The sequence below is a fragment of the Eutrema salsugineum genome, unplaced genomic scaffold, assembly GCF_000478725.1.
Source record: "Eutrema salsugineum unplaced genomic scaffold, Eutsalg1_0 scaffold_4, whole genome shotgun sequence".
Classification (NCBI taxonomy): domain Eukaryota; kingdom Viridiplantae; phylum Streptophyta; class Magnoliopsida; order Brassicales; family Brassicaceae; genus Eutrema; species Eutrema salsugineum.
Window position 1 is genome coordinate 8,219,867 of NW_006256686.1, and position 12,125 is coordinate 8,231,991.

The 12,125-nt window shown below is 35.7% G+C and overlaps 3 protein-coding genes across 4 annotated transcripts; 2 read left to right on the forward strand and 1 right to left on the reverse strand.

Annotated features, from left to right (window-relative positions):
- Positions 1-2,052: 2,052 nt before the first annotated feature.
- LOC18014027 (2-oxoglutarate-Fe(II) type oxidoreductase) lies at positions 2,053-5,734 on the reverse strand. 2 transcript variants are annotated; one of them, XM_024153934.1, is made up of 11 exons: positions 5,586-5,734; positions 5,303-5,498; positions 5,121-5,219; positions 4,984-5,035; positions 4,509-4,630; positions 4,069-4,166; positions 3,913-3,962; positions 3,499-3,555; positions 3,310-3,355; positions 2,385-2,464; positions 2,053-2,285 (listed from the first exon to the last, which is right to left on the reverse strand). In XM_024153934.1, the coding sequence occupies exons 1-11, from the start codon at positions 5,691-5,693 to the stop codon at positions 2,198-2,200; spliced, it is 996 nt and encodes a 331-aa protein (XP_024009702.1). In that variant the 5' UTR covers positions 5,694-5,734; the 3' UTR covers positions 2,053-2,197. The 2 variants fall into 2 exon arrangements, with proteins under 2 accessions (XP_024009702.1, XP_006418893.1); XM_006418830.2 differs by having other exon boundaries at positions 3,913-3,971.
- A 722-nt stretch (positions 5,735-6,456) lies between these two features.
- LOC18014030 (ubiquitin-conjugating enzyme E2 13) lies at positions 6,457-8,147 on the forward strand. Its single transcript, XM_006418831.2, has 6 exons — positions 6,457-6,673; positions 6,763-6,865; positions 7,256-7,353; positions 7,446-7,546; positions 7,656-7,733; positions 7,840-8,147. The coding sequence occupies exons 1-6, from the start codon at positions 6,631-6,633 to the stop codon at positions 7,915-7,917; spliced, it is 501 nt and encodes a 166-aa protein (XP_006418894.1). The 5' UTR covers positions 6,457-6,630; the 3' UTR covers positions 7,918-8,147.
- Positions 8,148-8,459: 312 nt separating this feature from the next.
- On the forward strand, positions 8,460-11,704 carry LOC18014031 (SEC14-like protein 5). The gene is made up of 7 exons (XM_006418832.2): positions 8,460-8,612; positions 8,816-9,246; positions 9,835-9,977; positions 10,166-10,261; positions 10,352-10,608; positions 10,689-10,909; positions 11,010-11,704. The coding sequence occupies exons 2-7, from the start codon at positions 8,902-8,904 to the stop codon at positions 11,388-11,390; spliced, it is 1,443 nt and encodes a 480-aa protein (XP_006418895.1). The 5' UTR covers positions 8,460-8,612; positions 8,816-8,901; the 3' UTR covers positions 11,391-11,704.
- Positions 11,705-12,125: the final 421 nt, after the last annotated feature.

A 12,125-nucleotide genomic window follows, 5' to 3' on the forward strand; every position in this document is an offset into this window, starting at 1 on the left:
CTCTTTATCCAATGAGGTCACGAACACAGCTAGGTCATCGTCATTCGAAATATAGAATTGTTTCTGAGTTTGCACTTGTACCGGAATGTAACTCAGTTTCAGCTTACTCAAAGATTCGACAATCCCAACCTTCGTGCATATCTTATCCACTAAACCAGAATAAGTAATCTCCTCCAAAGTTGATGACTTAAACATTACACCATACATGGAAGCTGGTGCTGAAATCCATTTATCCTCCGAAGTTGAATAATATCCCCCGTAATCGAAAAATAAGTTCATAATCATTATCACCTGAAAAAATAACACATACACCATACTCAACTACATAAAAATTGGACTTTCCAGTTGTACGCAAGTGATACCATGTTTCCAGTTGTTTCCAGTTGTACGCAAGTGATACCAATTGTTACTCTCTCTCGTCCTCCTCTCACTCTGGGAAAATACTCTAATCTAACTCCCATTTACTGCGGTATAACATCTAAACCTACAATCCACTAAATACTCATCCGATTAGCAACCAATCGTCATTTCTATAGTCTACTACAATTTCCTATTCAATAATCGAATTTAATCTCCAATAGTGGTTATAGGGCAACGACTTTCCAAAATCAAAACGAGGTAATATAATCCAACGACAGGAATGTCAATTACCTCGAATAGCCTTCAAATGTCAGATCAGTACAGCAAAATGTCAAGAAGAACTCGACGATCTCTCGTTCTCTCTGTCGGGATCGCTGGGAGAGGAAGCTGGTCAAAAATGGTTTAAAGATGGTCCACAAAGCCTTGTTCCTGATTTCTTCCTGATTGGATAAATTTTTGGCGCCTAATATTCGTCTACACCCTCTTGATTGGTCAATTTTCTAGACGCTCGTTTCTGATTGGTTAGTTGTTCTTATATCTCATTGGCCGAAATTTGGTAAACCACTTTTCATTGGTTCATCAACGCTTAATTATCATTGGCCGAATTTCTATTTCTAATTTTCTTCTATAGAAAATTATAAAGACTACTTCAACATTTCCAAACTCATTAAAAGGTGAGGGATCGGCGGGGAGTACAAAAGAATGAAAAAGTATACGTCTGAATAAATAATTCCTCAAATGAGTATTTCAGATTATTCCTCTCATCATAGAGTAAGAGAGGAACATATGTAGCTAATTAATCTGGAATACACCCATTTAGTATATGCTACATTACGCAGGAAAGAGGAAACTATCAAATGGAATGCTGATAACGTACTAAAGAAAGAATATACACACTGAAATAGAATGCCAAGTGGTGTAAGACATGACAAAGAGTAGAGTCGGTGCTTTTCGATTTTCAACACTTTTATCTTCTCCTCCAAAGGAAGAGCGAAGAACTCTTTGCTCTGCTCGAAAGCCTTGTCCATAACATAGGAAAATCCACAATCCTAACATGCCTGAAACAAGAAACTCCCCCCCCCCCTCCCAAGCAAATCATTGTATTATTTAATTTATATATAAAAAAAAGACAAAACTAAATGAAGACAGACAGACCTGCTTGAGGGAAAGAGCTGATTGATGAAGATCAGAGTTTGTAAGATCAATGCAAGTAAGGGATGATTCTTGGATAATCGAAGCCTCCTGAGTTTTAGTCTCCACATCTCGCATTTCTTGGTTTGTCATATTTAAGACATATAGATTTTTTTTTCTTTGCTTTTCTCTTATATCCAATCATATATAGTGCGATAAAAACACGCAAAAATGTAAGGGATTAGTATGCTACCAACAATTAATAATAATTAAATGGACAGCTTTACAATTTTGTAATACTAAACAAAACTAATAATTTAAGTATACAGTAGGAACTAATGAAATTATGAGTCATACCACTAAATTTTAATTTAAAAACAAAAACAAAATTTTGTTGAGACTTAAGGAACTCATTTTGCTTTCTTTTTCTATCTCGTTTGTAGATTTCTCTCAATCACGTTTATTCTCTACAGCCATATCACTTTAGTGATGTGCCTTACAGAGTATGTTATCGAACACTTATTTCATAATTTTTTATTGTGATAAATTAATAATCCGGATATGAGCAACAAATAATATTTCGCAATACTATCGATAACAGGAAAAGTTTAGAATAAAATTTTTAATACTGAATTAGAAAAAAAAACATTAAGTTGTGAATGAATCACAATTCTGCTATTGTAGTTTGATCAAATACATACTTCACTTAGGTTTGTTTTTCGTATATGCTCAAGTCCACATGTGATTCTTCGTAACGTTGGGTGAGGTACGCTGAACATTTGATCGCTGGATATCTATTCATTAACACACAATTATTAACGTCTTTAAGATATTGTACTCGTCCAACTCATCAATATTATATAACATGTAAATATATAATAAAATTGGCTTACCTGGGAGGGTTGTTTTTGGACTGGCAGGTATGAAGACATTCTACTATACAGTCGTGGCTCGGTTCCACAAAGAATGGAATCTGAGATTAGAAACACAGAAAACACATTTTCAGCGTTATAATAATTTTCCAAACTCATTAACATGTTTAAATTAAACAACAACATTGACTTCTTCCACAATAACGGGACTGGAAAAAAGAGTCATATCGAAAAAGATGTCCATCCCGAAATTTCCATATGATTATATATTTAGAGCATCTCCATTAGTGTTATTCACTATGAGTCTTTTAGGGATAGTTTAGTATTTTTTTGGAAAGAGAAAAAAAATTAAAACATTAAAAGCAAAAAAAATCCAACCAATCACAGCCTTCCACTTGGCGTAAAAGACAATCTCTTTATCTCTTATATAAGGAGCGATCCATCAAAATTTTGAGAAAATACTTAAGTTTTTGTGCCAAAATCTGGTTAAAAAACTCTAATGGAGATGCTCTTATACCCATATTTGTTGACATGATTATATGTTTTGAGCACTTTAAAATTTTCCAATGAATACGTCCGTATGTGAACAAGTAGGTTATGAGACTACTTGAATTATCCTTTTCAGTAATTTAAAATTTGAAAATTATTCATAAATATTTTAAATAATACAAAATACTTAAAATCTTTTATAATTTTTATTACTATCCAACTCAAATTTTGATTTTTACTAAATTCGTCTAGTAATCATAGTTACAAAAGTTTCTCTATCCTGACAATCTGACATGCTACCCAAATTTCTAGTCATGTATTTCATTGAATCTTTAGATAATACTTTAATATTGAAATAACCTGTTCCCGATATCCTTACCAAAAAAAAAAAAAAAAGATATCCTTACCCAATATTACATGTTTGGTAGACGCAAATGAGTATTAGTAAGAGACTTACGGAATATCGGTCGTGACCATTCCCAAGTACCCGATGCAATGTGGACCTGTATATTCCAAAAAAAAAGGAAAAGAAAACGAGCATGTGAGAATTATGTCAGCTAGAAATTTTTTATCGTGAAACAAATCACAATGCAAAAGGATCATAATTAAAGACATATTAGAAAGACACTTAACAAAAAGAAATTACTTAAACATGCCGTTGCTCCAACGCTCCAGCAGGTCACCAAGATTCACGATATATGCTCTGCAGACAAAAACAAACCATGTAAAAACAAAATTTTAATATGGGAGTCAGACCAAGGGGAGTTTTACAAAAACACTTAGCAATTAAAATAAAGAATAAAATTAAAAAAATGAGAGAAAGAGTTCTAAAAATCCTTATTTCAGAACCACATTGTCTAGAGTATCTATATGTGTCTCTTTCACATTGATTAGTTTTTAATTTTAGAATTAAAATTTAATTATATAACTATATTATATTAAAATATTAATATTTATTTGTTTATATATCTAAAATGAATATTCTACCATTGGAAGTGTTCTTAGTGTACGTAGTGCTTTAACAATATCATAGACCCAAAAACAAAGATTCTCACTATACCCTTTAATCGATGGTACATATTCCCATTTCCTTGGCTTCATTTCCTTATCCTTGCAAATCTTCTCTCAAAATATTAGGATTTTCTCATGACTAAACTCCAGTCGCATCAAAATTTATATGACTTGCGAAAACTGTGTAACTGTGTATAGAATGTACCTGGAGCCCCATAACACCATCTGTTGCTAAGAGAGTCATCATTCCATAATCAGTATGTGCTCCACATGCATATATTCCTTTCGAGGGATCAGACTTCCCTAAAAGATAAAAGAGAGAATACAATTATTGGAGACGAATATATCATTGACATACAAAGTTTATGCAATCACGAAAATACATCATTGACATACAAATTATTGTTTCTATGTGACTTGAATAGTTGAATGTATATGGACGGCAATTAAACCCTTCTGAACGAGTCAGATGCGAGTTTTGGGGCATTACAAATATGGCTTTAAAGATTTTGTAATTATTAATTTACACAAGATGGATATTTGCGCCTTAATTTGATTTCTCTCTTAGGTTTTGATTCTTTTCTAGCTAGTTCTTTGTTCGCGAAACCTCAATACAAAGCTTACGCTATGAAGAAAATGCATCACCTTCATAGTGAAGTAAGCGCATAACTGCAATAGGATTTCCAAGCATCTCAGGTGTGTCAAAGTAATCCGCTTCCAAGTCGAGTGCCAATGCCAATATTCTCGCTATAACCTTACAAACTTTCCTGACCATGCAGAAAGTTTCATCATAATTCATAAGTATGCAGTTTAGAAAAACTTTCTCTATCAGGACTCCCTTGCATCACAAAATGCAAGAGACAAACACAGACATATTTTTTCATTGTCAATTGATTTTAAGATGGATACTCGTGAATTTTAACATGGTCGTATAAGAGCCAACAATTCTATTCAAACTTTTTTTTTAACCCAATTATATATGTAAGCAAGCTTTAAACCTTGAGAAGAAGCCCAAATTCCTTGCACACACCAAGTAAATAGCCTTAATACCCATTTATGCAAATCTGAAGATGAGAAATAGCTACGTAAAAAGATGGAAGAAATTAAACATGATGCTTACAATGCTTCTTGATGATATTTCTCCATGGTTGCCTTCCATCCGGGCAAAACATCTACCATAAACATCAAACTTTATTCAAAGGAAAACAAAACTACCAACAAAAAAAAAAGAACTCACTAGGATACAATCAAACTAACCAGGGTCAGGCCAAGTGTTTGGGCTATAGAATGGCTTATCCCCATGGGGATCATCTTTGGGACCTTCGATTCCAATGAAAAAAGACTCTTTGTAATCCCCTAAAGTCCATTAGTTGACAACAAGATTGAGATACCTCAAGGACACTTTATGATTAAGCAAGTGAAAAGATGTGTCAACTAACCGTGGACTTGATTCTCTGGATCCAAGATTTGATCCAGGACAGGTGAATAGCCACGATTCTTTTTGTTTCTCAAGACTTTCATTTTCTCCTCCAAAGGAAGAGCGAAGAATTTCTTGCTCTGCTCAAAAGCCTCGTCCTTCAACTCCTCGCTTAAACCGTGATTTACTACATAGAAAAATCCGCAATCCAGACATGCCTAGAACAAGAAATATCCAATAAAACGATGTTTTCTCACATAAGACACCATCATGATATTTAAGAAAAAAAATAGATGGAGACTCACCTGCTTGAGCAAAACAGCTGATTGATGAAGATCAGAGTTTGCGAGATCTATGCAAGTCAGGGAAGAAACTTTGATGGTCGAAGCCACTTCCGGAGTTTTGTTCTCCATCTCTCTCTCTCACTCTCTGTGTTGACTCTTTTTTTTTTTTTAAAGAAAAGGGAAGATACTGTACTGGCTTTATTTTCCCTTTGTTTGTTAATCCCATGATGCCAGAGGCTTTGTCACGCCACATATTTTAGTTTTTTTTTTAACCTTCAAATATTTTAGTTTTTAACTGTATTAATATTAAAATCTCGGGAATATGGCCAAAATAACCACATCGTTCAAAAAATATCAAATTAATACCTTTACTTTTTTTTTGTTTCATAAATTATTTTATTCAAGAACTACAGAAAAAATGATGATGATCCTAAAATACATTGGTTTCTTAATTTTTTTTTGATAATCCAAAAATTCTGGCAGAAGTTCATACATCCTTATATCCCAACCAATCTTTTAATATTTTTACCTGTCCCAACTAGCATTGATTTTATGACTTTTTAGATTATCATACAATGCATTTATAGTCGAGTTATCAAACTTTAGTAACAAAAAAAATCATTTTAATCTGTGACAGATTTGTATCAACAGTTTATATATTTGGATGAAACAAAAGTTTTTTGTTTCAATGAAAAGTAAAAAAAATGGGATCAAACAGTAGTTTATACACAATTGGATCCAAACAATAGTTATGCAACTATATGTTAAAGGGGAAGTGATCATTCATTTACCTTTAACTTAAAACACCGCATATCTATTGGTTAAAAATCGTAGAGTAGCCAAGACACGTCCGTAGCCGATTAGTCCACTCCCATGTGTTCCCTTGATGAACACAATTGAACATCGACGCCAACCAAAAAAAAAAAAATCCCCAGTTTCATCTTTTTGAACCTTGTATCAATATAAAGCTCAATTCAATTGCTTTCTCTCTCTCTCTCTCGCAACCTCTTCCTCTTCCTCTCTCTTAGATCACTGCAAGCTCCAGCTCGATTTCTTATCATCAGCCATGGCCTCGCAAGCTTGTCTTCTTCTTCAGAAACAGCTCAAAGGTACACAAAAACCAATCGAATCTTTTCCCTGTTCCCTCTACGAGCTGTGTGTTCTCTGTTACTGAATTCGATTTTTTTTTTTTTTTCAGATCTTTGTAAGCATCCGGTTGATGGATTCTCTGCTGGTTTGGTTGATGAGAAGAATATATTCGAATGGAGCGTTACCATTATCGGACCTCCTGATACTCTCTAGTACGCTTTTTTTTTTCTTCCTTTGATCCATTAGATTTATGATCTATAATGAGATCTAGTTATTGTACATGTTCTTGATTCGATGATCCATCTGGGTTTTTGATTGAGCTTGGAAATAGTGAATTTTGTATTTTGTTTCCTGCCGAAATTCGGATCGATTTTGTTGGAATGGCATTGGATTACTTATACCATGTTTCTGAGATTGATAATTTACATGAATTATCAGATTCATGTGATTGTAGAATCTCAAGTTTTTGTTAATTGTGTAGTCTTATGTAGAAATTTGAATTGATGTTGCTGGGATTACATTGGATTAGTGTTCTTGACTTCTTTTGGAGATGTTCTTGATTAAGCATAGTTAGATTAATAAACTACCTTAACAATTTGCAGTGAAGGAGGATTCTTTAATGCCATTATGTCCTTCCCACAAAACTACCCAAATAGCCCACCTACGGTGCGGTTTACTTCAGATATTTGGCACCCTAATGGTTAGTTCTCTCTCTCGAACATGCCTGTACTGAGGCAACTTTGCTTCTTTTGATTCCTTTGCTTGTGTTTGAATCTCTGAGGTTTTTTACAGTTTATCCTGATGGGCGTGTTTGCATATCGATTCTACATCCTCCTGGGGATGATCCAAGCGGGTATGAGCTTGCAAGCGAGCGCTGGACACCTGTTCACACAGTATGGTTACAAAAATGATGCATTTGTATTGTCTTGATAATCAATATCTTTGCAAGGATTGATGTCATATAAGATTTGATGAGTGTAAAAAATCAATGCTGATTTTCAGGTTGAGAGTATCATGTTGAGTATCATATCAATGCTCTCTGGTCCCAATGATGAATCTCCAGCAAACGTTGAAGCTGCTGTGAGTGTTCTTTCGAATTGTTTAGCTAATTATTTCATGAGATTCTCTTTTGTATGTATCAGAGCTTGCTCGTTAACCATTTTGGCTTGTTGGTTTGCTCTTACAGAAAGAATGGAGAGATAAGAGAGATGAGTTCAAGAAGAAAGTGAGCCGATGTGTCAGAAAGTCTCAAGAAATGCTGTGATCAAAGCCTTTTCTCACTTCAAACTCCAAACTTCTTCTGGAGATCAAAAAGTTTATTTGTCTTAAATCGAAAAACCCTTTGAGAAAAACTGTCCAAACACTACTTGTAATAAACCCGTCTTTCATCTTTTTATCGCGTTTCCAGAACGTGAAATGAAGTGTTTGGTCGAAAAAATGTGTTGTTATGGAGAAATTAACATTAAATTTATACACTATTCATCCTTTTCTCTTGTGAAGAAACTTTGTTTTGGTTTGTTGAAGCTCTTTTGTTCTTCATAGTTGCTTCATCGTTTTCATTCTTTGGGCGCTTCAACTCCACGCCGTTGTTACATTCCCGTGAAAAACTTCTTACAGTTCCGCTTTATGGAGGATAAACAAAAAACAGCGGGATGTTCGCTTTCTTACTGTGTCCTACGTATTTATAAGTCTCGTGACGTTGTCGCTCTTGGACCGTTGATTTACCATCAATCGCTATCAAGATAGTTGGGACAATACACGTGTCACATATCGTGTTGCTCTTGTTTCGTTTTCTATTTCGAAGTTACATTTCGTTCGTCTCTAAGGTTTGTGACATCGGAGAGAAGACGAACTCTCGTCTCGCTGCCGAGAATTTGATTCTCCGATCACTTCACAGATACGCTCTGAATTTCGTTCTCGATTCGTTAAGCCGATCTGTTGTCCGTCGATAAATTCGAGGTTAATGAAGAAACCACTGAGATTTTCTCCGATGTTATATGATTTTTGGTTATTTCTTAAAAGAATTTTCTGATTTCGTTCGATTCTATGCGCTCCTTATAGTTTTGTTTTTGGAGGATTTGAGCTTATCATAATGTTGAATCTCCATATTTTCTGCGTCAAATTCGTGATTTGCGAAAGTTTTAATGCGAATCTGTTTGTAGATTGGTGTTGTTCGACATGGAATTGGCGTGATCTCGTTAGAGTTCCGTGGCGTATTTGCTCATCCTAAGTTGCTAGCATTGTTTTAATGGGAGACCATTCTGCTAGAAGTAGAAGCTCTGTGATGGCAACTGTTTCTTCTGGGAGAGAGTTTCCTAAGAGAAGCTTAATAGCTGCTATTCCAAGAGCTGTTCAGCAGACGATCTATAAGAATGTTTCTTTGGCAAGTAATGGTAGCGTTGGCAGTGGCACAGTGCATACTGCAGCCGTGTTTCTGCTGAAAATCGCGGTTTTAGAAGTCGTTCGGAGAATTTCAAGGGCCAAATGTCCTCTTTTGTGGAACAGTCTTCAGGCTTTGCAGTGCCTTTGTTATCCTCCTCTTAAGTGGATTCAGAGATGGGCTCCGTTCAAGGAGTTGATCAAGGCAATGCAGGTTTGCTGCTCTCTCTCCATGGCAGTATGGCACTATGCCCCTTTTTTGTTGTTGATTTTTTTTTTTTTTTACCAGCTGTTGATGAATGCAACTTTAGAATTGCATAACAATCGTCGCATGGCTTTGGTGTAGAATTTGCACAACCTAAGATACTAAGATGAATGAAAATGAAACAGCAATAAGAAGTTTAAAACAAATGATCCTCTAGGCTCCAAGTCTTTGGGATTTTTTCACCTCTCTCAACTTTAGCATGTAAGAGATGGAGATTGTATGTACGCTTTAACTACATGTCAGTTGTAATATATTTATGTGGACGAATATTTATTGTGCTCTCTTCTGTGCTTTAAAGGTCATTCATTTCGTCCTTCTCACATTTGAACGAATTAGAATTATCTTTGTAAGTTGTGCTTTGGTGGCAACAAATGTATTGCTGTTTGATATCCTTCACTAGTGGTTCTGTGATCTTGTACTCATAAGTTTATGTATAAAACCAGATTGTGCAGGGGCCCTTCGTTGTGCTTATTTGATATTTCTTTCACCATAATGATCTGCCGTGAGTCTCAATTACTGTGTCTAATCTTTATGCAGATGCTGTCTCGGCCATTATTGGTCCTCACGATTGCAGAAGCTTTCACAGAGTTAAAGCAAGAAGCCCCAGGTGGTACTGGCTCTAATGCATCTTCAGAATCACATTCTGAGCCACAGACGTCTCAGCCTCCATCAGACATAAGGTACGTGATGTCAAAGTCTTACCTGTAATATTGTATTATAATTAATTTGAGACCGTACAAGTTTAATATGAAGCACTTTGAAGTTTTGCAAATCCCTTAAAACTATTAAACCTGCATACTCTTATTTAGCATACTCTTATTTTAAGTATTATCTAGATATTTATATGTTAAGTTCTCTGTTAATTCAGAATTGAAGATGAGGCTCCAAATCCTGTAGCTTCACAAGACTGGCTTAAACAACTCTACGAAGAACTGGAAAAGCAGAAACTTAGCTTGCCAGAGAGGTACTTTAAAGTTTTAGTGTTGTACTTCTTGTATTTTCACGTTAAATTTTCTGCGTTAGATCATAACCATCCAGTCTTATTCTAATGTAGACTCAACGAAGACGAGCTTCATAGGTTTTATAGAGTGTCAAACGGAGACTTCACATCCTTACTATCTTCAATTAAAAAGACGATCCATTGGAGGGAGACGTACAGAATCCTATCTGAAGAAGAACTTGAGACATGGTCAACCTTAGTCTTTTGGCATGGATTTGACAGGAACCAACGACCTTGTCTCATTGTCCGCTTGGGGCTTGCTTTTCTAAAGTTGCCATCTCATGAAAGACCTCGTTTCGCTCAGGCAATCAGTACGTTCGTATTGGCTCTATGTCATTTCCCGATATAGTATTTCCTAAGGTGTTCTTCTAATCAAATGTCCTTGTTTCAGTTTCTCAGGTAGAGCACGGCGTTTTGCATCTTCTAAACCCTGAGAATTCAGAACTTACAGTATTAGTGGATTGTGAAGGCTTGTCTCCTCTGAGGATTCCCATGCAGATGATGAGATCTTGTTCTTCCATTCTTCAAGATCATTTCCCTAACCGTCTCGGCTGCCTATTCATCATTCGTCTCCCTCCTGTTGTCCGAGTCATTTCCCAGACTTTTATCCAAGTAAAGAATCTACATGAGCTTACTTTAAATTTTCGGTTTTCTTTGCCTTTGTTATTGGGTCTATGATTGTTGTGTCTAAACTTATCTTCCTCTCTCATAGATTCTCAGACCAACAACACGCAAGAAGCTGAGAATTGAAGGTGAAACGTTCCAGCGAGTCCTTTCTGAATATCTCCAGATGCTTCCTTCATACCTTGGCGGTGACTGCAACTGCAAAAGATGCTCAAATCTCAGCGAACAGGATTCACCACAACCACTAACACAAACAAGAAGCAAGAGAAGAAGCTCAATGGAGGCAGATAAGCTAGACGTCAGCCGCTGGAGTTACGATGTCCAGACACCTGATTTAGTCTATGAGGACGACCCGAGCCTGAACGTATGTAACCAAGTGCTGCGAACAGCAGTAGTGTTCGTGCTCATGCTTTGGCTCTTCGGTGCACTACTAGCTGGTTTTGCCGATCCTGAGAGCAGACCATTTTAAGCTTTCCATAAGGTAGCAAACCAACCATAACCAGTTTTAGGCTTATACGTATGTCTTCTGTGTATATAGTATATGTGTGGTATGCGTCGATATGTATAGTCAATAGTGAATAAATCAGTCTCTCATTTAGAGTCTTCGTTGCGAACGAGGAGGGGAATCAATCGGTTCGACTTAGTTTTGGGTCTTGGTTTATGGTTGATGGTTGTGGTTCAGTACATTGTACGTTGGGAGAAAGTAAGTACGGTTTTAGTATTGTGTTGAGACTTTGGTCACCCTCTGGGCTCTGCAGTAAAATTTGTGAACAAGATTTGTTGCCATTGTTGGTGATATTTTGTTAAAGCCAGATTTGTTTAAGAATGAGAAATGTGTATCTAAAAAAAAACTTTATAACGATAAATATTTAAAACTAACGAAAATGTATAGTCACTGAGTCTACATCCTTGGATAAAATATTTAGTAGGTAGCATTTTCAAAAGAAATCTAGAATATTTTATTTCAGAGTTTTACTTTCTGAACTAAGTAAATCATATTTGTGTTAGCACTGTTAATTGAGACAAAAAATGTCGATGACACTGTCCAGCAGATTTTTGTTTTCTGTCCACTTGCATAGTATTCGAGAAGACTAAAATGAGATTCACATCATTTGGAACAAAAAGCCAATAGATAAGAGTTAGAACAAAAAATGGGGCTCTTTGGTTATTGGTGGAAATAACGGAACTTGAGCGAGAGCATCTG